At 44.5% G+C, this 25416-nt stretch overlaps 1 protein-coding gene across 8 annotated transcripts in view; it reads left to right on the top strand.

Annotated features, from left to right (window-relative positions):
* The window catches only part of Map2k4 (mitogen-activated protein kinase kinase 4), a 98654-nt gene extending 95641 nt beyond the window's left edge, over nucleotides 1-3013 (top strand). For all 8 annotated transcript variants that reach the window (XM_036197890.1, XM_036197889.1, XM_036197886.1 and 5 more), the window contains one exon: nucleotides 554-3013. In XM_036197890.1, the coding sequence (XP_036053783.1) occupies nucleotides 554-667 (114 nt within the window). In that variant the 3' untranslated portion in view covers nucleotides 668-3013. The remainder of the gene's footprint in view (nucleotides 1-553) is intronic.
* Nucleotides 3014-25416: the final 22403 nt, after the last annotated feature.

The following is a 25416-nucleotide window of genomic DNA, read 5'->3' as shown; positions in this document are numbered from 1 at the left end:
TTGAAGGAAAAATTACTGTTTATAGTGACAGAGGACAAAAAGGGCTTGGTGAAGCAAATTCCAGGCTATAGGCTCTGGAAAACACAGGGGAAGTCTCTTCTGCCCTCTTTTTGAGTAGAAATCAGAAGGTTTGAAACTGAAAACCCCTTTGAAAGATCCTTGTAAGCTACCAATGGGGGAAGTGGAGGCTGGTGATCTCCTCTGGTGTCCTGAGATGCTGGACTGAGAGTCCCGTAGTTCTTGGCTCTCACGTGGTTCTTGCATGCTGAGGGACAAACAACTCCGTTCTCTTCCTCAGTTAATGCTCTCTGTATGCAGCTAAGTTTTGAGACCTCACTGCCAGGGTGGAACCTCCAGATGGGAACCTAGTATGTCACATCTAGGGTGTCCACATCCACTAAAATGTGCATGTGATCAATGCCTCTCCTATGATATGCTGAAGCTATATGTGGGTGGGAGCTTTTAATTCTGTGCTATATAGAAACTGAGAAAGGTTTGAGTTAGGGCTCCAATATAAATGTTTGATGCTTTTCTCTGTTCAATTCTCTTGCAGAAACATACCTTTATTTTGATGTATGAAGAACGTACTGTCGAGGTCGCATGCTATGTTTGTAAAATCCTGGATCAGATGCCAGCTACTCCCAGCTCTCCCATGTATGTCGACTGATACTGCTGCTACATCAGACTTTAGAAAAAAGGGCTGAGAGGAAGCAAGACGTAAAGAGTTTTCATCCTGTATCACAGTGTTTTTATTGCTCGCCCAGACACCATGTGCAATAAGATTGGTGTTCGTTTCCATCATGTCTGTATACTTCTGTCACCTAGAATGTGCATCCCTGTAATACCTGACTGATCACAGTGTTAGTGCTGGTCAGAGACCTCATCCTGCTCTTTTGTGATGAACATATTCATGACGTGTGGAAGTCAGTACGATCAAGTTGTTGACTGTGATTAGATCACACCTTAAATTCATTTCTAGACTCAAAACCTGGAGACGCAGCTACTGGAATGGTGTTTCGTCAGACTTCCAACGCCTGGAAGGACACAGTGACAGATGTACTGTCTGAACATAGAGACTTGGGCTTGAGTGAGAAGAGCTTGCACAGCCAGTGAGACACATTGCCTTCTGGAGCTGGGAGACAACGGAGGGATTTCCTTTTTTTCACCAAGTGCAATAGATTTCCTGATCTGATATTCTGTTGCTTTACAGTCACAGTTGATGTTTGGGGATCGATGTGCTCAGCCAAATTTTCTGTTCAAAATAATCATGTTAAATTAGAATGAATCTATCTTTACCAAAAACATTGTTGCTTTCAGAGAGGTGAACATTAAAATACTGAGACGGGACAGAATGTGTTCTTTGTCCTTTTCCAGCCCTGCTCTTCCCTGGAAAGGTACAGGAGACTGCCACTTGTCATAGAAGGGCGCTGCCACCTTGATGCTCTGCCTGCCACCGACTGCCACGACTGAACGAAGGAAACAGTACTGAGGGCAAAGTTTACAGATGTTTTTGATTCTGGGATCTTCTCCAGAACTGTGTAGCAGCTATAGATTTTCCCTTGGCCCCAAGCCTGGTACTTGAGCCATTATAACTCACTAACAGGGAGAATTAGCTAGTAGCAATGTGCCTTGATGATTAGATGAAGATTCCTGAAGGCAGCAAAACACCAAATCACAGTTCTCTGCTTCTTGCCAGCATGGGCCAGGTCTTCAGTTTCTAATTCTTTCCCTTCCCCATAATCTGTTGTCACCACAGGACTTTTGCTCATCCCAGTATTTCCCCTTGTTTTTTTACATTTGGAACCCTAATATAACCAGGGATGCTACTTACCAAGGACTTGTAGCCCTGAATCTCTCCTGTGCTCTAACGTTTGAAAAGCTGAGGCAGCTGGCCTCAGTTGATATGGTAGGTAAGAAAGAGGCAGTCTGTTGGAGAGGCACATTTGAGAGGAATGAAGATCTGAATGGCAGCCTTTTAGATAGGCCTGTTGCCTGTTGGGGCCTCTACCAGTTCACTGTCTCCCTTGGCTATGGACTTTTACCCATCTCTGCCTCCCCTCCCCCAAAGGTAAAACATAAAGGAAGCATCTCATGTGCTCTTCGTCCTCACTTACCCTTTAGCCAGTCACTGAGCATCGGGCTTTGCATAGCAGTTAGTCAACACTAGAAGGTGCCCTGAGATGCCGGTGATGCCCTTACAGAATCAAGCCCTGGTCGGTACTGCTGTGTCTCCCAGAGTGGCACTCCTCAATACTATAAAACAATAAAGGGAGAATGGTGCTGTTCAAAGTTACATCCCTAGTCATTGCAGAATTTAAAAATGGTTTATCTCTTGGTCCACTTGCCTAATTTCCCCATTTTCTGCCCCTGGCCTAACCCTTAGGTTCTCTTGAGTTTCACTAGGAGACATTACTGGATGTCTTCCTTAAGCTCTCCCAAGCCATCGTCCTCCATTGCTCCCAAGACTCAAGAGGAATTTGTTTCTCTGCTGTCAGCTTCCCGTCTGGCTCAGTATAGCCTCACTCTGCCATTATGCAAATGGAGATCAAAGCAATTCTGACTGTCCAGGAGCTATCTCACTTTCTGCTGTGTGGGTGACCACATAAAAAAAGGCAATTTTAGTGTATTAATCATAGATTATTATAAACTATAAACTTAAGGGCAAGGAGTTTATTACAATGTATCTTTATGAAAACAAAAGGGTGTATAGTGTTCACAAACTGTGAAAATAGTGTAAGAACTGTACATTGTGAGCTCTGGTTATTTTTCTCTTGTACCATATGAAAGTATATAAAAATATCAAAAAAGCTGATGTGCAGGGATTTTGCCTTATTTGTCTGTAAAAATGTAGCTCAGTGACATAACTGCTTCTTGGAGCTTTGGAATATTTTATCCTGTATTCTTGTTTGAATCCCTCCTCTATTTAAGACATAGCCATGGAATCCACATGTTTATGGAATAGTCTACCTTTTGCCTGCAGGTCAGTTGTAATAAATCTAGGATGTGATGATGACCTTGTAATTTGATTTTCTGCAGTCATACCCTGGGAAAGAAAAAAAAAAAATGACATTAAATTATCTGTGCATTTCATATGGAGGGACATTTTCTCCTTCCAGAAGTTTCTGCCTCTTTTCTTTTTCCTCCTTTCTCAGTGCTTGTCTTTGAGGTAACAATGTGGCACAACTTGCTTTTTCTTTCAGCAGCTGTGCTGCATTCTTTTCGAGCTTGTGCTTGGTTGCTAACTGAACCCACCTTGCTGCAAAATGCTGCAAGAAGCAGGTGCAGTTCTATCTGTATCAGAGTTGACAGGTGTGACCTGAAGCCCGTGTTGCCAGCCAGGCTCCTGGTGCCGAGACTCCCAGGTGAGAGGTTAGTTGTAATCTCTCACTACTACCTGAGAAGAGAGCAGGGTAAGGGGACTTGTAGTTTAAAAAGAGTTATAGGGGTCATGCCTGGGGAGCTTATGGAGTGGAGGGTGGGGTAAAGAAGGTGAACAAAAAGCCACAGGAGCCTGGAAATGGCGGGAAGCATTTCCAGGTGCTGAATTTTTCTGTTACATTACCGCAGGAGTCAGTGCCTACTTAATTATACAGTAGTGGTTCAGCACTGCGTCCTGTGTCCTCCCTTGTCTCCGCATCTAAGTGTCCCTCCTGCCACTGGAGCTCAGGGTGGCAGAAGGGACAGCGTGCACTCCAAGTTTCATAGAACTCTACATTATGTTTGTTCATCTCTTGATTCTGACTGCAGCCCACCAAAATCAGTTGCCCTTTCTGGACAGGAGAAATAAGGGGTTGGAGAAGTTCTAGCTCAGGTAATACTAGTGAACAGAGAGCTGGGAGACTCAAACCCAAGATTATAAAACAAATGTTAATTTAAAGCCGCTACCTGGGGCAGGCAAGATGGCTCAGTAGATAAAGGAACTCACCACCAAGCCCAATGACCTGAATTCAGTCCCCAGGGCCCACATAATAGAAAAGGAGAACCAACTCCTGCAGATAGCCCTCTGACCTCCACAGGCATGCAGTGGTAGCCCCCCACCCCCATACTAATAATAAAACCCCCACTACCTTGAAAGAAAGAAGTGTGCCACTGAAGAGTAGTTGGAGGTCCTGAGCTTGTAAACCTCCCCAGGACCTGCTCTGTTGTGGAAATGAGTTGAAGGTGGAGGTTCTGTGGGCCTAGTGGATTTGGTCATGCATACATGGGCAGGTATGTGGTTATCTGAGAACTCTGGGTCCTTAAGTACAGCACTTAAGGGTTCAGTGTAAGAGATTGCCTTTCACTAGCATGACGTGCAGAATAGGAACTTCAAGCTGTCTTTTGAGAGTTTGGAATGATAACTACCCAGCTGTGTAGCTGCAATGTGGAGGATACAGACACTGGCCGTGAGGGCACGATTGCAATCCTGGCTGCTGCTGCCCAGCCTATTTGGAAGGCCTAGCAGTGGTTTATCCCTAGTTCTTAGCCAGTTACCTTTTTGATATTTTACATCAGACAAGTCAGCCATTGTTTAGTACAGCTAAGCTCCGTATGAGTCTGAGGCAGCAGTACCTTCCTTCCCTGTCTACCACAGAGTTGTGTTCACATTACATCACTTATAAGGACTGAAAACTACAGGTCCTGCCCCACAGTTCTTACCTACATATGTAGAAATTTTACAAGCAGACAGCAGTTTGCATAATGATTACTGTGACTGTTTAATTGACAATTTTAAATAGCAGTGTCAGTGCTGGGGGGATGGCTCAGTCATTGAAGGCCTTGATGCCAAGCATGAGGACCTGAGTTTGACTCTCTAGATCCCATGTTAGAAAAAAAGACTCAAGTGCAGCACACACATCTGTCCTTGGGGTGCTGGAAGGGAGGAGATGAATGAGTGTGAAGAGTATTGAGGAAGACATCTTGTATCAACCTTGGCAGCTTCCACGTGTGTGCACATATACACGTGCAAGCGCGCACACACAGAATAACATAAATGTATTTTAACATATCTGAAAAAATGTATAGAGCACCAGTGATCCTCATGGTCTCAAGATCTGAGGTGTGCTGGATGTGGTAGTACCATCACTGAGGAGACTGAAGCAGGAGGATCTTAAGTTCAAGGCCAGCCTAGGTTATTGGCTAAGATCCTGTTTCCAGGAAATGTGAAATAAGCCTTTCTAGGTACTCATTAAAGCCATTATCTAAGCATGTCACTTATTGTTTATCTGTTTTTCTGAATGTTTGTATTCCACCTTTTGTCACTGTTCACCTGCATACTCCTGTGTGTGCATGTGTTTTAATCTCTCGAAACCTGACATTACTGATGGTTTGAATAGCTGCCAGACCTTTACATCATTGAATATTCCCACTTCAAGAGTTCGGTTGTTATAGTTCATATCTTCACATCTTGGCCCACTTTCCACCTGTTCTGGATGGCATGCATGAAGAGATCACTTTGTACATCATGCTTTTATCTGTGACATCCCACTGTCCGGGCACCTCTGCTGGGGTCATTCTTTCCTCATCATCGAGCACGCTTAGTGCTCTTGCTGACAACCTTCTAGTCCCAGGCGTTTAGACTAACTTCCGATTCTTTGCTCGGCCTTTGTCTTGACGCCACCGCTTTGCAGTAACTTTGGACTTTGCTCTTTTCCTTTTCAGGGACCTTTGTACCTCATCAACTCCGTACAGACGTTAGCATCAGTGCTTCACAGTTTCTGTAGAGAAGTCTGCTGAAGACCTCACAGGGGTGGTCCTCCACTAGTGGATGAATGTGTGGGGATCAGTTTACCTCTGAAAGCTTTGTCTTCCATGAATCAGAATGTTTTCTAATTTCTTTAAGTCTTTCATTCTAAACAGTGTTTTGTACTTTGAATTTGTTAGATTTGTTTCTGCATATTTTTTGATGGTCTTATGAGCAGGATTGTTTTCTTGGCCTAAATTTCAAATACTGATTGTAAGTCCATGGGTTATAACTTGTTTTCCCATAGACCTTGTATCTGCCACCCTACTGAACTAATTTATCCTTATAGTTTTAAAGTAGATCCTTTCAGGCTCTCTACGTACAAAACCTATAAATGAAGGTTTGAGTCTCCCCATCTTTCTGATTTACATTATATTCTAACATAGCATTTAAATTTCTGTGCTGAGTTCTTACCAGGTAGACTTAGATTTTTTCACATGGCTACTCTGAGGTGTAGTATATTCACATTAAATGCAATCAACTTCAGGTTTACACTAAATTCCAGTGATTCCTAGAGAGTTTACTTTGTTATGCCTGTTTCCCTTTCTGCTGAGTGGTACATACATAGTCGCACATAGTCATGCTTGTACACCCCCCCCACACATACACACTTCCTAATGTTGGAAGTACTGGTTATTTGCCTGTTTCTTTTTAGTAACAAGCTGGATTATTTTCATGAAATTTATTCCTTTCCATCTGCAATCCCCACTGTTTTCTGAAATCTTTACTATTTTAATACAGTTATAGTTTTTCTATGGAGATGTAGCACAAAATAAGATTACCAGATACTTATATTACCAGGCATTAATATAAATATGATTTTATGCAGAGAAGCTGAATTTTGATGTTAATCTTCCCTCTGTTCCCTCCCTTGCTTCTCCTTTTGCCTCTAATAATCAACTGATAGTTTTCAGGTTTGCATTTAAGTGGTCAAATCACCTACAATATTTTATTTCCTTCTTCTTTAATCATCAATTTAACTTGCCCAGTGTTGTTACTCTGGCTGCGATTGCCAGTATCACAGTGATTAGAAGGGTGATAATGGAGCCAGGGGAGCAAAAAGAGTCCTGATTCCAACATCGAGGAGCAGAGTGCGGTTGTCACTCTTGGTTGACTCTGGAGCTGGAGGCAGGAAGCCGTTTCTTCACTGTTGTGATACTGGAGGGGTCTTGGGGCTCAATGTGATGTGATGTCCAGGTCCTTTGTGTCTCGGAGAAAATATTGAAGAAAACACAGTGAACATATAGCTTCTTATTTATTTATTTATTTATTTATTTATTTATTTATTTATTTATTATTTTTGGTTTTTTGAGACAGGGTTTCTCTGTGTAGCTTTGGAGCTATCCTGAAACTCACTCTGTAGTAATATCTCTTTTTAGGTGATATGGTCAGATATACAAACCCCCAAAGATTTCACATAAAATCTATTAAAGTTGATAATGGAATTTATTAAATTAGTAGGGTACTTAATAAGTTACAAGCCTGTAAGATGGCTGGACAAGTACAGGCACTTGGCTACTAAGCCTGATGACCTGAGTTCATTCCCTAGGACTCATATGGTAGAAGAGAGAACAGAGTGTAGACTACCCTAGTCTCAAACTCACAGAGATCTGCCTGCCTCTTTCTCCCTAGAGCTTGGAATAAAGGCATGAGCTACCATGCCCATCTTATCTGCATACTTTTAAAGGAACTACTTAGTTTTACAATTTCCATTAACAATTTTCTCAATTCAATTTGGAGGCACTCTTTGCTAAATATTACAAACCACCTCTCTTTATTTCCATATATGTAATTCCATTCATAAAGTCAAAACTTCCCTAAACAGTATAGATTCAAGGCTATTATTAACATCTCAATGGCACTTGTATTTACAAATAGGAAAGCTCAGCCCATCGAAGGCTCAGCAGTCAGGAGCCCCTGGTGCTCTTTCAGAGGACCTGAGTTCGGTTCCCAGCACTCTCAGGCAGCTCACAACCACCAGGAGCTGCAGCCAGGATCTGCTGCCTCTGTCCTCCACAGACATGCATACATATAGCATACACTCACACAGAAACGTAAATAAAGCCTAAAAGAAAGGTGCAGCCTGAACTCCAGGATCTAGAAAGATCCTGAATTGCTGAAACAATTGGTTGGGGGCAGGGGGGAGAATCTAAGAAAAACTGGTATGTGTTGATGTTTTATATATATGTGGAATAGTATACAAAGTCCGGAAATGTACAATGTACAAATATGATTTTTTTTTTTTTTTGTAAGAGACCAATAAGAAAAGGCAGCTAAGCTTAGCTGCTGGTGGTGGTGTATGCCTTTACTCCCAGCACTGGGGAAATAGAGGCAGGCAGATCTCAGTGCATTTGAGGCCAGGAAAAAGGAAAGAAAGAAAAGGCAGCCTTTTTAATGATGCTGGGAGAAAATTTCAAAATATGTATATGATAAAAAAAATATGTATATGTGCTTGGAGGGGTGGCTCAGTGGTTAAAAGAAATCGCTGCTCTTGTAGGGGACTAGAGGAGTTCTGTTCCAGTGCCTCAGTAAGAAGTGCACCAAGTCCTGGAACTCCATCTGATGCCCTCTTGTAGGGGACTAGAGGAGTTCTGTTCCAGTGCCTCAGTAAGAAGTGCACCACGTCCTGGAACTCCATCTGATGCCCTCTTCTGGCCTCCACAGGCACATCACTCATGTGCACAAATAACATTGAAATATTTTAAAGCTTAAAGAATTAGCACATGGGATATTTTGAAAAAATTAAAACAAAAGCAATAAGATAACCAACTTGATTAAAAGGGAAAAGACTTTAGAAAAACATTCAGAATATGGGAAGGGTCCAGGAATATAGAAATACAAAATTATAAACCTAAAAAAAAACAAAAAAAAACAAAAAAAACCTGACAGTCATCAGCTCTAAAAGTTAACTTCTAACAATGGCTCCCTGCTTACAGTCAGCTCCTCTGTCAACAGCCAGGGGTTAACTTTTAACCCCCTTGCCCCTTATAGCCAACAACGGCCTTGGCCAAAGTTAACTTTTTTTGTTTGTTTGTTTTCGAGACAGGATTTCTCTGTATAGCTTTGGCATCTTTCCTGGAACTCACTCTGTAACCCAGGCTGGCCTTGAACTCACAGAGATCCTCCTGCCTTTGCCTCCTGAGTGCTGGGATTAAAGGCGTGCGTCACCACTGCCCGGCTCCAAAGTTAACTTTTAATAGATGTTTCTAGTGACTCCTAGCATACATCCCATGCCTGATGTTTCTACATGACTTCTAGAATGTACCCCATGCCTGATTGCTTTCCCCCTTACTATAAAAGGGGGCCAGAACCCACCTCCATTGCCACAGCCTCAGAATCCCAAACACTAGTTGATAAGCTTCTGTGCCTCATGATGATTCCCCGGCCCCTTCTTGTTTTTTTCTGAAATAAAGTTTGCTTCTGGTTTAATAGACTTTGGTGGTCTGTCTCCCGTTATTGCATGACCCCAGACCCAACATATTCAAATCAATAAGAATAGCTACTTACCATAACAAAAGAGCACCAGGAAGGAAATGAACCTATGTGCCTGGGTAAGCATCTGGGAACAAAGCATGTGGCATGTCCACACAAGTTGAGAATTATCTGATCTGGCAATTCTGCTTCGGGTTATAAATCCAAAAGAATTAAAAGCAATGTCAGAGCTAGGTGTGGTGATTCCTACCTGCTATCCCTGCACTCAGCAGTATGGGACAGGAGATCACCGTGAGTTTGAGGTTAGCCTGGTTACTTTTCTGCTGATGTAGCAAATTACATAACAAAGGCAGCTTTTAGAAGGAAGCATTTATTTTGGCTTACTGTTCCAGAGGGACATCACAGTGAGCCCCGAGACCCCTCCAGTATTACAACAGTGAAGAAAAGGCTTCCTGCCTCCAGCTCCAGAGTCAACCAAGAGTGACAGCACCTTGGCAGAGAAAGAAGCAGTAGCCAGGGACCTCCAGCCCCTCCCACGGATTACTAACTTGTTGGACTATGGCAAGTCAATCAAGCCATAGGTTAGGCTATGACAATGAATGCTCCAAGCATTTTATTCTTTCCTTTTGAACTGGGATATACTGAGAAAATGAAGCGGCTTTACAGTGGGACTGGATGCTGAAAGGGATGAATGGGGAGTGGGGGTGGGAGAGTGACCTATAGGGTGACATGTAAGCCAGAGCCTGAGGTCAAGAAAAGCGGGATGTGCAGGTCCACATGCAAGCCAGTCCAAAGGAGCGGAGGCCATCTGCGAACAGAAAGTGTGGGTGGAGAATACCCAAAGAGAAAGGCAGCTAGTATAGGAGACAATGTGGAGAGCCTGAGGTCAGGATGCCTCCTGCGGAATTCCCTCATCCTCAGACTCTTTGAGCATCTTCAAGAACTGCCATGAGTCTCCTCAGAAAACACAGTGTTTGAGTCTGAGACCCAGAACAGTTTGGCTCCCAGTTCCAAGTTTCTTAAACTGCTGGGCTCCCCAGCCAGGATGCTAAACTCTCCTTTCTATATCCACGGGGCAGTTAACACACACATCAACAGCTCCTTTCAGTTCAAGAGGACCTGGAGAGCTCTGGGCTGGCAGGATGTGTGAAGCCAACTGAGGCTTCTCTTCCATTACAAGCAACTGACAAGAAGCAGCTGCCGACGAGGCTAAAAGGTCAACCTCAGGGATGGGTTGGGAAGAGAACTCAACACTGGAGGACAGTGTCTTGTCATATCCCACAGAAGTGCAGAGCGGGAAGAGCATTTTTCACTGAAATAAAAACCTAGGAAAAAACAGAGGAAAAGATGTGAAATGTGCCAGAAGTGGGTTCCAGGTTCAGTGACTGATTAGTTCCTTGTTCTGGGTCATGTAACTGAATGTAACCAAAACCAATACCCTCAGCTCAGTGTGGTGTCCATGTCTATAATCCCAAAACTCAGGAAGTTGAGGCAGGAGGATGACCAGTTTGAAGTCGTTCTGAACTGCATAGTGAGCCCCTGTTCTGAAAACAGAAAACCAAATAGAAACCACAGACACTCATCCAGACCACCCACAGGCAAACAATGAAAGGGAGTCAATGTCCTTGTGTGTGTGATTTCAAAATGGGTACTTTCATTATTTAAATGTATTTATTTTATGTGTATGGGTGTTTTTGTCTCTGTGTGTATATGTACAGCAAATGCATGCCTGACACCTGTGCAGGTCAGAAAAGGGTGTTGGATACCCTAAAACCGGAGTTACTGATAGTTGTAAGCCACCATGTGTGTGCTGCTGGGTCCTCTGCAAGAACAAGTGCTCTTAACCACTGAGCCATCTCTCCAGCCCCTTAAAGGAGATTTTTGGTTTTGGTTTTTTTAATTATAGTATATCCATTGTACAAAACAGAGTTCCATTATGACTGTTTCCTACAAGTATATCATGAGTTTTGATTACATTCACTGTTCTGTAAGGCCTTCTCTTGGTCTTGGCTGATCTCATGCCTTGGCTGTTGTGTGCAGTGCCAAGGTGAACATGGCTGTGTGGATGTCTCTAAGTTGTTCCTGGATTCCTCTGAGCATATCCCCAGGTGTGACTGGGTCATGCAGCAATTCTATTGAGTTCTTTGAGGGGCCTCTACCCTCATTTCCACAGTAGCTGGACTAACTCACATCCCCACACGCAGTGTTCCAAGGTCACCCCGCATCCCCCCACAGCTTTTCTGTTGATTTCTCCTTAGTAGCTGTCTGACTGGGATGAGCTGAAATCTCATCAAAGTTCTGATTAACAAACCGGTCTCTGTGTGCTTCCCGATTATGCCATTGAAGATGGTTGATCCAAGGAAACCTCCTGAGGTAAAACATTTCTTCCAGTGGTGTTGAGAAGCCTGTGTTTGCTCCCTCACAGCAGATGCTGACTGGGTAGCCCTGGCTGGCTTCTGAAATGCTTTCTCGTTAGAGGTCGAGAGAAGGGAAGTCCTTTGTCTCTTGGTCACATTCACAGCTTTCCAAGTCAGCTTCTGAGGACAACTGGCTGCCCATCCCCTCTGACCTCTCTGCAGAGACTGAAGGGCTCAGACTGCACTCGGGACTCCTGGGTGTGAACCCTGTTGGTCTGCCTGGGTGTGGATCGAGTCTGTTTTCTCACCTGTAAGATGAAGGTAAACGTGAAAACTGGCTCATCACGTTTGGGTGAGAACTCAAGGAGGCGACCCCAGGCTGCTCACCAATATCTGGTACATGTGGGAGGGTTTCTAAGTATTAAAACCCAGGCACTCACTCCAGTTTCATTCACCCCCTTGGGCACTTGGGGGAGCCATCTGACTGTAAAACGGGCACAGGCCGGGGAAGGGTGCTTGAGGTAAAGATTTTAGTGGCTGGAAGATACGGAGGGCTAAGGGCCATTTAATTCCATGCCTGCCCTTTGTACAAGGGAAACCTGGGGCCCAAAAGTTAGAGGTTTCAAATAGCAGGTAGTGTGAAGGCTGAAGTCTTTGTTTACCATTTCTTAGTGCTCAAAAGCCTACTAGGGACCTATATCCCCTGAGTCTTTGTGGAGTTTAAAACAATCTTCTCTTTGTCAAATTCTCTGCTGATGAATTTGTGTTGTTTTTATTTTGTGGACATTTGAGCTTAGCAAGCAGACACTCCAACAGATGTACATGTACACACATGCATACACCAATACCCATGCATCCTCATACACACGCAAACTCACAATTCCCTCCTCTCTCCCTCCCTCCCCCTCTCTCAGTTTTCAAAAAAACACATCAGGCCCTGCTTTCACGAACCTTACCTTTATAGAAGAATAAAGACACCCTCCCGCCTCTTTTCATGATCAAGTTCAAATCTTAAGCATCATTGGTAAATGGATTACTGAGATTTCTCTGTCCAAACCAGATCTGTCCCCCACACTTGAGATGGGCCTTTCTACCTTCTGGTAAACATTTCCACTGGGAGCTCGGGTGTCTCTTCACGCGCTTGCTGCTCAGAGCTCTCCACCTTCTCCATGCCCCCAACAGGAGTTTGCAGCAGCTCTGCCTGCCCTCCCATTTCCTCAGCCCAAACCTCCTCCCTAGCTTTTCCTCGTACTTCTTCATTGCACTCATTATCAACCTTGTGGGCTCTATGTTCAAAAGAAACCCAGGATCTAACAGCTCCTCTCCATCTCTATGGTCCCCACTCTGGTCTATGCCACTGCCATTGGTGTCACTGGGTCATCATTATCTTAACCTGGCTCCAACATCCCCCTCCTGGGCTCCTCCTGTCTATTCATGCTTCCTCCTCATAGTGGCAGCATGACTCTAAAAAACGTGAGTGACGTCTTGAACCCTGCCATGGTCTGAATGCGTGTGCGCCTCCAACTCTTCTGTCAGAATCCTGATCCCTAATGTAGTGGTGGGAGAAGGGACCTTTGGTAGATTAGAATAGTTGAGTCCTCACTACATATTAGTGCCCATATCAAATGAGCCTAAGAGAGAAGGCAATTGGTCATGAACCAATCAGGGTCTAGCTTAAAGACTAGAGCATGCATCTCTGATGTCCTGGTCATAGACTTATCACCTGCAGACCTGGGAGGACTCAGCCTCTTTGTAAGACTGAGAATGCTCGCTCGCTCGCTCTCTCTCTCTCTCTCTCTCTCTCTCTCTCTCTCTCTCTCTCTCTCTCTCTCTCTCTCGTGTTCTGTCTCAGCAGCCCCGACAGACAAAGACGCCCTTGTCACTTGAGTGCTCAGTCTCCATCCAGCACGTCTCCGTCTCCAGTCCTGTCCTCCTCCTTACCTGACAGGCTTTCTAGCTGGCAGGATTGCTGTGACCACCTCCGGGCTGGTACTGCCTCCAGCCCTCAACACTTGCCTGCAGCGTTCTGACCCAGGAACCTGAAGCACCACCCATTCTCACTCTTCCATGGAAGTCTCCCCTGACCACATGGAAAGCACTCTCCCACTCTCCCTCCTGTTATGGTTCCCTCTCTCACTCATCCTGCCACACCTCTCATTTAGCATTCTGTGTGTAATGGCCCCTAGGCATCCACAGGAAATCGGTCCCAGGACCCCCGTGGATATGAAACAACTCGGAGGTTCCCAGAGGCTCGGATCCTTTATAGGAATTGGTGCAGCTTACAATTTGAACACACACACAGCTGTATAGTTTAAGTCATCTTTCCATTACTGTACCGATTACTTACAATGGCAAAGGGGAAATGACAAGAAATGAAAGCCTGAATCTGTTCAGTGTTCAGCATTGCGCATGCGCTCTACCTGTGTTTGGTAGAACCTGCTGACAAAGACCACGGATGTGGAAGGCAGAGTGTGTCTTAGTTGTTGCTATGGCTTCCATTTTTCTCCCGGAGGCCAAGCTTCCTCATCCCTGTTCATTTCGATGTCCCCATTGCCTAAGACATGACTAGGAAGACTGCAGTCCAGCATGCAGGAAATGCCTGGTGCCGGTTTGGAGGCAGGGCAGGCATCAACACGAGGGTCTGAAGTGGGAAGGAAAGCTACAGAGAAAGAGGAAAGCCAGGGTGGGAGGAGTAGGCTGGAAGACAAGGTCCAAAGCGCCTCATTTCACAGGTGAGACATAGACCAGCATGAACAGACCAAGACCTAGGCAGTAGCTTGGAATGAGCAGCCAACACAGAATGGGTTAAAATAAGGTGACTATGGATCCAGGGGCCAATGAGAAGGTGTTTAAATGTCTTAGGTCCCCAGAGGACAAAGGCTGGGGGACAAAGGGTGCCACCAGGGCTGGAAGTAAAAAAAAAACAACAAAACAAAAAAACACAAATCAGATGCAATTTAAGAGAGAAAATTGAATTAGGAAGTGGCGAGAGAAAGTTGGGGCTGGGTATTGAATTCAGTGGCAGAGAACTTGATTGACAGGCAAGAGGACCTGGGTTAATTCCCCAACATTTCAAAGAAAGGAAGGAAGAGATTGTGGGGGGGAGGGCGACGAGGGAGAAGAAAGTAAAAAATAACCTTTAGCACGCAACTGGGGAACAGCAGGAAAGAGGTAGGTGAGAGCAGGATGGTGGGAGCTGTGGACGTTTTATATGAGAGGAGACTGGTCTGGGGTCCCCTTTCTTCCAAGGAAAGCATCAAAATCCCAGGAAGATGCGCAGCAGATTGAAGGCAACAGACGGAGGTAGCACGGCAGGAAAGGGGCCTCCCACCCCATCCAGAGGTCAGAGAGAGTGTGGGCAGACCCAGGAGGCAGGGATAAGGAGAAACTGTGAGCTTATTGCTGAGTGATGCTCCTGGGGAGGAAGGATGCGCAGTTATCCATCTGAGTGAGGCAAGAGCCAGGCATCACCGGGGCTTGCCAGGGAATAGGAGTAACTTGGCCTAGGATGATGGCCTCCCACATCCAAGATTTAAATATGCCCGCATCCCCCATCACAGTCATTCTGTGCCTCAATTTATGTACCAAGCCTGCAGTTTCCACAGTGTGATGACATGTTTTATAGTTTCCTGTTTTAGAATGGAAATGCAGGTGATTTAGCGTGTGAATGAGGACATCGCTGAAATGATTGGCCATGCACTGGCGCCTTGGGTACCAAGATCACCTTGACTGCATGATGCTCATACCACCTTTCACTGTCTCTGTCTTCTGTGTCTAGGCTTCCGTTCTCACTTACAATCCATGCACGGTCAGTCTTGTAAATGTTTTCTTGACCTTCATTCTTTTATTGCTGTTGTTGCAAAACTACAACCCTGAAATACTTCAGCTCTCTGCTCACTCTGTGTACACTAATTGAACATGGTTGGAAACACACACACACACACACACACACACACACACACACACACACCCTTCTAAATTCATGATCATTTACTCCAAATAGGCATTCAGGGAAATATAAGCAGGGCATTCGTTCCTCTGATCTTCCAGATGGTCTTTTCTGGTGTTTATTATCCTCTCATCCATACATCCAGCTGATAACCCTGTTTGCAACTTTGCTGACAAGATGGGAGCAGTTAGAGAGACTTTCCCTGCTCTTCCTACAGTCTCTGCCTTCTCCTTTGCCCTGCCTCTGTGGCATCTGCCTTCTCTGCTGAGGTAGGTAAATCTGTTCTGACATCTACTGGGACCACAGACAACCTCCTCTTGCCTGGACAAAAGCACTGCTTCTGCAACAGTTGGTAAGTCTCGGACTCTTCTGTGACAGTCACCTTGGCCCTATCAGACTTCCCTGACAATGAACTCTCATCTTGAAAGTCCCATGCATCTCATGTTCCCTTCCACCTCCTTTTTTTCCCCCCATAGCCCAGGCTGGCCTCGAACTCACAGAGATCCACCTGGCGTTGCCTCCCGAGTCCTGGGATTAAAAATATTTTCTCAAAAGTTATTGTGGTGGTTAGTAGAGTCAACTCGATGGAATTTAGAGGCACCTTGGAGTCAAATCTCTGTGCATGTCTGTGAGGGTTTTTTGTTTTTTTTAAGAGTAGGTTCATTGAGATGGGAGACTCCCCTAAAGGTGGACAGTACTAGACTGTGCTACAGTCCTGGACTGAGTACAAGGAGAAAGGCAGCCACCCAGTACAGGCATTCATCACTCCCTCCCTGCTCTCCGGTGTGGTGGCTCCCAGTGCCGTGACTGTCCCATCGTGATGGACTGTGCCCTCAAACTCTGAGCTGAAATAAAGCTTGCCTTAAGTTGCTTTCATCAGATCTGTTGTCACAGTCATGAGACAGACGACCGATATTTAAATGCTCCCTCCAAATTCTTAGCTTCAGTCAGACTTTTTCCTTTACCACCGTAAGAAATGTTTTTGTCCATCTTTTAAAAGGCACATTGCTTTCTGGTTTTCCGAAACCCCTATTCTGCAGCCCCTTCCCTGAATTTTTAATGGCATTGCCAAAGCTTCCCCATCCTGCTATTCTCAGGATACCAGTGGAGCCTTGCCTGTGACACACTTGGAGGATCCCCCTGTTCTGACACACTGATCTCATCTAGTTGCTTGACTTTAACTATTACATATACTCATGGCTCAAATACTCCTATTTTGGAAATTCTATCTCTGACCATGAAGAAGTAACAGTGTCCAGGGTTGTCCCTACCCACAATTATAACAACTACAAAATAGTATGAAATACATAATATATTATATATTTATATATAATTCATATATAATATGTAATATATGCATAATATGTATGTAGTGTGTGTGTTTGTGTGTGTGTGTGTGTGTGTATACAAATGTCTCCCACATAGGACAATAAGTCTGCCATCCTCAAAAAAAGAGAAAAATATGAACTAAGGCAAGGAAGCGTAGGGATAGCTTAGCAGCCTAAGACACCATTGGCTTGGGCTATGTATAGCCTCTTCTCTGAATAATGCTCCTAGCAATCTGTTAACAAACTAAGTCCCTCACTTGCTTAGAGCTGTGCATCTATCTGCTTTAAACAACAGAAATAAGTTACCCCCTGAGTAACCACCTGTTAACATTCTATCTCTAGTAAAACACATCCTGGAACACAATCCAAGAACTATGGGGAATGGGCTGATCCCACCTAGATTGGTTTTGGATGCATGTGCTGGAAATGAACTTTTTGGGAGAATTCCCTTTTTACTATCGTATGCCTATGCATAATTGGGTGGGCATATGATTAAAATGAGTTAGATGCATTGTGGGTGGGGCACAAGCTGTAAGCAAAGGATTCTATAATACAAGCCTCTCATTCAAAATAGAGAATCATCAAATTACACCCTGTCCTGAGTTCCCAAACTCCTCCTTCTCTTGAATCCCATAAAAGGAATCCCCAAACACTATCCAGGGCTCTTGAGTGTCCTCATTCATGTGTTCAACTGTCAGTATCAACTGTCAGTATTGAGGGTGTATTTCTAGCCTATTTTTATTACTTTGCTTTAAATATGTTTTTCTCAATACTGTGTGATCTGTGTGGGCTTTATTTCATTCTTGAATAAGAGGCCAAGAACCTAGGAATAACAGGCCCAGACCATGACCACCAGTAAGTAACAGGATGCTCAGCCTGCCCTTCTAGCTGGAAGCAATTTCCAGAACACAGAACTGGAGGAGGGGTGAGAGAAGCTGGCTCTCCTCCTTCCTAGGGCAAAACTACCAACAGACCAAGAGCTGGAGCAGAGTTTGGTGGCAGAGAGCATCTGCCCAGAATGGAGCTCAGAGCTTTCTCTGAGCTGAAGTGAGGTGCAGACAAGGCATGAGAAGACTCGGATATGCAGATTCTCAGTGTTTTGCCAAGATTTAGAACTTTTTTCTTTTTTACAATTTCTTTAAAGCTGGTAGCATAAGTCTTTAATCCCAGCACCTGAGAGGCAGAGGCAGGTGGATCTCTGTGAGTTCAAGGTCAGCCTGGTCTACAGAGTGAGTTCCAGGAGAGCCAGGGCTAAACAGAGAAAACCTGTCTGGAGAAACTATAAATAAATAAATAATTTTTCCTTTAAAATTTTTTAAAAGTGTGTGTGTGTGTGTGTGTGTGTGTGTGTGTGTGTGTGTGTGTTCTGGTGCCTGTGGCAATCAGAAGAAAGTGGATCCCTTAGAGTTACAAGGAGTTGTATCTTTGAGGTGGGTGCTGGGAATTGAACTTAAGTTCTCTGGAAGAGCAGAGCAAACTGTTACCCTCTGTGGCATCTCTCCAGCCAGAGCCTGTATACCTATTTTATGAAAGTTTTGTTTTAACAAGTCTGAACTTATGTAAAATTCTCTCTATTGTCTATGAAGACAATCCTTTGAACTTTTGTTTATTTGGGGAATTTAATAGATGCTCTACTGTTGGCTTATCCTCCAACATGTGAGTGAGATAATGTCTATGTATTTGTGATGAACTATTTTAAAATTTAGTTGGGAATGTACAATGAAAAATTCTACATTTCTTTCAGGATTTCACTTGGTATTTATTCACAAGTGAAACTGTCTTATAATTTTCCTTCATTTATTTCCTCATTTGTTTTTGTTATGAAAGTTTTTTTTCCATATACGGGAAGGCAATTCTTTAGCTATTTCATTTTGGTGGGGTTTTCAGCTCACATAACATAGTCGTCGTCATCATCATCATCATCATCATCATCATTGTCTCATTTTACAGTGCTGGAGACTGGCCTTAGGGTCACATGCATGCAGCGGAAGTGGACATCAATCCCAATGCAAGGATTGGTTTTTATTTGAACGGTGTCAGCCACACAATAGTCAATCCCGGATCTGGCTTTTGTGTGAGGCTCAAGGAGCAGCATGTTGCTGTGTTCTACATTTTGTAAGTGTTATTAGTTTAAATAAACTATCTATTATTTTGTGCTAATTTGTTTTGGGGAATTCGGGTTTTTCCACTTTAAAAATAGTCCCTCTTATCACTTCTGGGTTTTGATTTGTTGATGCCGACTTCATCGTCCCCCTTGAAATCAGTATTATCCATCTGTACCCATCGTTAGTCTCCCTGACTTGTTCTTTTAGTCACACTATCTTCTCTGTCTCTTGGTCTCTGTTTATAGACTTCTGTCAGCCCTTTCTAAGAACCAACTCTGTTTATTACTCATATAAAATTATTTTTTAGCTGGGCCCTGTTGACACTTGTCTTCAAGATTTCTGTGTTTCGTTTGCTTGTGTTCTTCAGGACACATCATTAGCCCCCAGGCAATGAGTTCATCTGTCATCCATGGATGTCTTTGAAGGTATGCTCCCCATTAAACGGAGACCCTGAAAGTTTTGAGATACTCACGTGTAAGAAAGACCAGGGGGCTATGAGTTTCTCTGAAGGTAAACATTGACTGCTGGTTTTCAAAGCATATTTCCATGTCCACCTGTGGCTCCACCGAGATTGTAAGTATTCCTCACACAGGAAATGGACATTCCCAGAAGTCCCTACGCAGCAGAGAGTCCCATATGTGAGGCTTTCCCATGTGAGGCTTTCCTGTCATCCATGGTTTTTTCTCTCATGTAAAGTGGAACTGACAGTGAAATTACCTGGAGGCTTGTTATGAACACAGGCTCCGAACCCTGCCTGGGCTTACTAACTCAGAATCCTGGAAACAGTCCCAGGAGAATTTGGTCTGATACCTTTATTTTGCAAGCAGAAAAAATGAACAGCCCAAGAGGTAAGGTAACAAATAAAGACAATACACGGGAGGAGATTTTTATGGGAAGAAGGAGTGGGGGAGAGAGGGGGAGGAAAGAAGGAAGGGGAGGAGAAAGAGAGGGAGAGGAGAAAAGGAAGGAAGGGAGAGAAAGGGAGAGGAAAGAAGGGAGGAAGGAGGAGAGTACCAGCGAGTGTCTGGGAAACATTCTTCCCTGAAGCACACAGAGCAGCCAGGAGAATTCCGTTCACAATAATAGAAGTTCATCTCTGTGCCCTTGGTATTAGACTCACATGGCTGTTGGGAAATACATTTAGATTCCAATAGACCTCCAGTTCTGTGTCCAGCCATGAGAGCAGCAGCTACAAAGCCTAGAAAGTGGGAACATTTGGTGCAGGACCCTGGGAGGTGCTTGGGAGTCACAGCCCTGGGACCAGCTGTCACTTTTGCAGCAAGGTTTCCTTAGACCTCCCACTTCTCAGCTGGCCCCTGGACTGTGGCTCACCCACTGCCTGGAAGACACAGACATAAATCTGCAGTGGCCCTTTGGTCCTACAGAGCTCCCTTCCAGAAACCTTGGGGATTATTTATTTCGACCCCTGGAATCCTCTGTAAGGTTTCATCCTCAGATGCAAGAGGTGCATGTTCTATTTCTTTTTGACATCCTTTGTCACACACGAGCCCTGGACCAGGCGTAAGTCATTCAGCATTATATACAGAGGGTGAAGTTATGTGGCTATATATCAACACCAGGCCCTGGAAGTCCTTGGAAATCAGGAGAGTATAATTTTAGAATGAATGTAATGAAAATCTTAGAGATGATCCATTTTTCTCTTCTACCTCTGAGATGTGCTAAAAAATAATTGAGAGATTGTTTTTCAAGTGTGGGGGCACACAGTCAGGAGGAGGACCCCTCCCCCAAAAAACACTAGCAAGGGAAAGAACACCTCTGGGTCACCAGCCCTGACCTCTCTGCACTTTCAAGAACCTTATTTATAGCTGCTTCTCAGATAACTTCCCAGGAATTCCATGCCTGTAGCTCCTCCGACTCTGCCTGACTGGACCTCACTAAGTGCCTTCCAAATCCCTTTTTCTCCTCTAGTTCATGTCCAGCCCATTAGCCCCGCCCAGTGCCCGTGTGTTGCTTCTAAGAAGCTGCCCTCCTAGAAGGCTCCCATTGTACTTCTTTGATCACAGGACACCGGTTCCTGTCAAATCTGATTCCAGAAGATTCTCAGATTCTTTCTGTTCCTAATTCCAGCTGTCATTTCTCATCTGGATAGCAGTAATTTCACTTTACATTCTGGAGATGCAGCACCAAGTCATCAGTGGATCAGTGGCTCTCTCTCTCTCTCTCTCTCTCTCTCTCTCTCTCTCTCTGTGTGTGTGTGTGTGTGTGTGTGTGTGAAAGAGAGAGAGAGAGAGAGAGAGAGAGAGAGAGAGAGAGAGAGAGAGAGAGAGAGAGTTGGTGACTTTGGAGACCAGAAGAGGCAGTGGATCCCCTGGATCTCTATTGCAGGAACCTGACATAAGTGCTTGGATCTGAACTCTGATCCTCTGGAAGAACAGCAATTGTTCTTAACTGCTGAGCCATCGTTCCAGCCCCTTATGTTCTTTTCTCTATACTCTGCAGGACTGCCACACATCCATCTGTTCCTCCTTGTTCTATCTATACACTGGTGCCTCCTTTGTATAATTTCTCTGGAGCTTCGGGGTCATTATTAAGGGAAATAAGAGTTACTTGAACACACACACTGATATTCCAGCAATGGATCTGATAACCTTGATGATTGTCTGGTGACTACCATACCAGGTGGGTGGTGTATACAAGGTGGATACTCTGCAGACTGGGACGGTAGAGGTTAGACCGGGTAAACAGTATGAAGCTATACCACACTACTGAGTGGCATGAAATTGAAATGTATAAATTCAGTATTTCTGGAATTTTCTATTTAATATTTTCTAACCACAGTTAACTGCATGTCGCTTCTGATCTGTCCCAGTGGTTGCCAGTTGGTATTGGTGTCTTCCCTTCCCTCCCCCTCCCTTTTCTCTTCCCATCCTCCTCCTTACCAGGCTCTTCACTTGAAAGCTCACATTTCCCTTCCCTCTCTAGAGGTCTTCTCAGGGAGATTTAAGAACTCTCTCCAGAATATCTCTTCCATCAAGCAAGCCCTGTCTATCTTACTCCTTCTACTATCATGTCACTGTGTTCCTGTGTCCTGCTTTGGCCACACAGCCTGCCTTCCTTCCTTGGCACGCACAGCAATTAGGCCTCTGAGTATACTGTTTCCCAGGCTCCCGATGTCCTTCTCTTTTTCTATGTGTCAAATCCCCACCGATTTGACATTGTTAAGCTTTCTGGGAGTAGTGTCTCCTCTAAATTTGGATGAAAACTTGGGTGAATAACTGGGTCATTCTTAAGAGGCCACTGGATAACAAAGGTAACTCCTGACCACATGATTTATCATTCCTAAAAATTGAAAAAAAAATTCCTCTGGTCATTTTATGTTACAAAATGTTCATTTTAGTAAGAAATAGATCTGGTTCATTGCAATGTTGTTGTTGTTTTAAGTTTACAATGTTATCGAAGGTTATATTTTCTGTCTCTCTTCTCATCCCCACTATCAGCACTAATGGCAAGGTGTCCAGGCTAGTTTTATGTCAACTTGACACAAGCTAGAAAAATATGAAAGGAGGGAATCTAAGTTGAGAAAAAAAAAGGCCTCTATAAGATCCAGCTGTGGGGCATTTTCTTCATTAGTGATTGATGGGGGAGGGCCAAGCCCATGGTGGGTGATGCCATTCCTGGGCTGGTGGTCATGGGTTCTATAAGAAAACAGGCTGAACACGTTATGGGGAACCAGCCAGTAAGCAGCACTCCTCCATGGCCTCTGCATCGGCTCCTGTCTCCAGGTTCCTGCCCTGTGTGAGTTCCTGTCCTGATTTCTTTCAATGATGAACAGTGATAGAAGCATAAGCCAAGTAAACCCTTTCCTCCCCAACTTGCTTTTGGTCATGGTGTTTCATCACTTAGTAGTCCTGACTAAGACACAAGGTGTTTTCTCTGTGTGTCTCCATCTCTCTGTCTCTGTCTCTCTCTCTTTCTACACACACACACACACACACACACACACATACACCTGTCTTGGGTTGTGTGGAGATTTGGCTTCGGAGAGGATGCTTCTCTTCTGTTTCTGACTGTGTGCTCTGCCCTTCTACTGGCTCATTAGTTAAGATCTCTGACCCCCCAGGTCAGAATGGGGGAGGAGGGGAACCAAGTGTGGCATGGTCTGACCAGGAGTCATGGAGTTAAGAAGCACCTACTCTAACCCAAGCCCATCAGAGTAGTGGGCAGCAAAGGTCACTCTGTTTTTCTGGATATGTGATGGCTTTGGGGATAGTCAACCTTATTGGCTTTAGAGATGCCAAAGTTTCCCCATCCCCATTACACGCTTCTCAAGCCCTCGCTCAGTCAGGTTACCTGTATGTGCTTGTTGACATTTGAGTTTTGGATCTGACTCTAATTGCTTGCAGGGGAGCGGGGGATGCTTTAAAAAAAAAAGTCCCCTGCAAACCCGGCTATCAGCTGTCCTAAGTGTTCTCAGAAGGTTGGTTCTAGGGAGCCCCACCACTACAGAATGCTGCCCTCTGCAGATGCCCAAGTTCCCAAGTGCAATGGTTTAGTATCTTCATGTAATCCATACAGTTTCCCAGAGACTTGAAATCCTCTCTGTTTCCTAAAACCTAGCACCATATGATGCTGTGTTCGTAGTTTCTGTTATCTATGGAATAAGGTATGGTAGTTCAAAAGAAAATGACTCCCAAAGGGAGTGACACTATTAGAAGCTGTGGCCTTGTTGAAGGAAATGTGTCACGGTGGGGGTGGACTTTGAGGTCTCATATATGCTCAAGCCACATCCAGTGTCTCAGACCACTTCCTGTTGCCTCCAAGACAAGATGTAGGACACTCTGCTACTTCTCTAGCACCATGTCTGCCTGTGTATCACCATGTCACACCATGATGATAATAAACTAAACCTCTGAAAATGTAAGCCACCCCTATTAAATGTTTTTCCTTTATAAGAGCTGCCATAGTCTTGGTGTCTCTTCACAGCAATAGAAACCCTAACTAAGTCAAAGGGTAAGGAAATAAGCACGCATTTGGTGTCAATAGCATATTTTTTCCTTTGTAAATTTTTGTAGTGTAGAGATTTGAATCCAGGGCTCTATGGATTCTAGGCAAGTTCTCCACACTGAGCTACATCCACAGCCCTTTTAAATTTTATTTTGAGACAGTGATTACCTGAGGGACCTCATGTGATCATATTGCATTGGCATCTGGGACTACAGGGGCATGCTACCATGCCAGCCAGTCCTTGATATTTTTAACCTGCGGCTGACCAGATTCATCCGCTGGAGTTTATAGATGCAGACAGCTGCCCATCTACGAGACACTCAGAAGCAGAGTTGCTTTCATAGAAGGAAGAGGGCCTAGCCTGGAACTGCATAACAAGGGCATCTGGGCTTCAGGCAGGAACTTAGGATTCTGCAGGATGTAATCCAAGGACCCTTGCTCCAGACCCTGGGACCTTAAGCTTGTCCTTGAAACCCTTTGCTGAATCTGGCCCCCAAGTCACCAAGTGTAGGTGATGGTGCACTAGACCTCAGCTCATTCCCTTCACAGTTTCCTTCCCTCTCCTGTGTGGTTGGCAAAGAGCCCTGTGTACTTGGGTCTGTGTGGTCTCAAGGCTGACAGGGACCATGCAGGATTTACAGGCAGCCCAAGGCTCTGTGGTCACTAGCTGGTCCCCCAGCATTGTATGGAAATGCTGCATTTCCCTGTGACCAAGCCACGCCTGATGAAGTTAAACAAAGGCTGGGATCATGAATCAAATATTCACATGAAACGGAAACGCTTGGGGGCTGGGGGGCCTTGGTCCAAGTACAGAATGGTCTCTAGCCTTTCCTTTCCTAAATATTTGCCACTCTCTATCAGAGGAGGCTGAGAGCATGAGTGAGGAATGTGAGCTTGCAGGGGAAGAAAATAATCATCTCCTGCCTGGAAGATATTTTGAAATGATGCCAAAAAGCTTGCTCGCTGGCTGTGGGCATTAAATTTACTCTGCACCAACGCCCCCTCTGTCAGAAACTGAGGAGAGAAAATTGTTCTTTTGTTTGGTATGAACACATATGTTTCCTCAGATCTTGTGTACTGTATACCTAGCTAGCTCAAGGGTCCCTCTTCACCTCACTTCTTCCTGATTTGGCTCAGGTTGTAACATTGTAGATCCCTTTGGAAAACAGCTTGTCAGATCTTTATGAAGTTAAGCACTTGCTCTCTCCTGAGCAGATGTTTTGTTTGTTTGTTTTTGTTTTTTACCTAACTGAAGAGCTGTATGTGCGCTCAAGGCCTGGGTTCAGATGCTCACAGCAGTCTTTCTCATAACAGCCCAAGCTTACAAATAGCTCAAGCTCATCAGCCTGTGAACAGCTTAACATTCCAGTCACAGCATGGTGCACAACTGGGCAATAGTGCCCAAGAACACAGATGGATCTCAAGGGCCTGGTGCTTAGGGAGAGAAGCCAGACATAAGAGGATAAATGTGTGGTCCTGTTTAACATGACATTCTGACACAAGTCACGATGAAAACAAACAAAATTGTGACAGATCCTTGGTTGTCTGGCTCTGAGGG

This window comes from Onychomys torridus, chromosome 8 (genome assembly GCF_903995425.1).
Source record: "Onychomys torridus chromosome 8, mOncTor1.1, whole genome shotgun sequence".
Lineage (NCBI taxonomy): Eukaryota > Metazoa > Chordata > Mammalia > Rodentia > Cricetidae > Onychomys > Onychomys torridus.
Note: the sequence above shows the minus strand (reverse complement) of the source record. Positions and strands in the feature narration are given on the sequence as shown.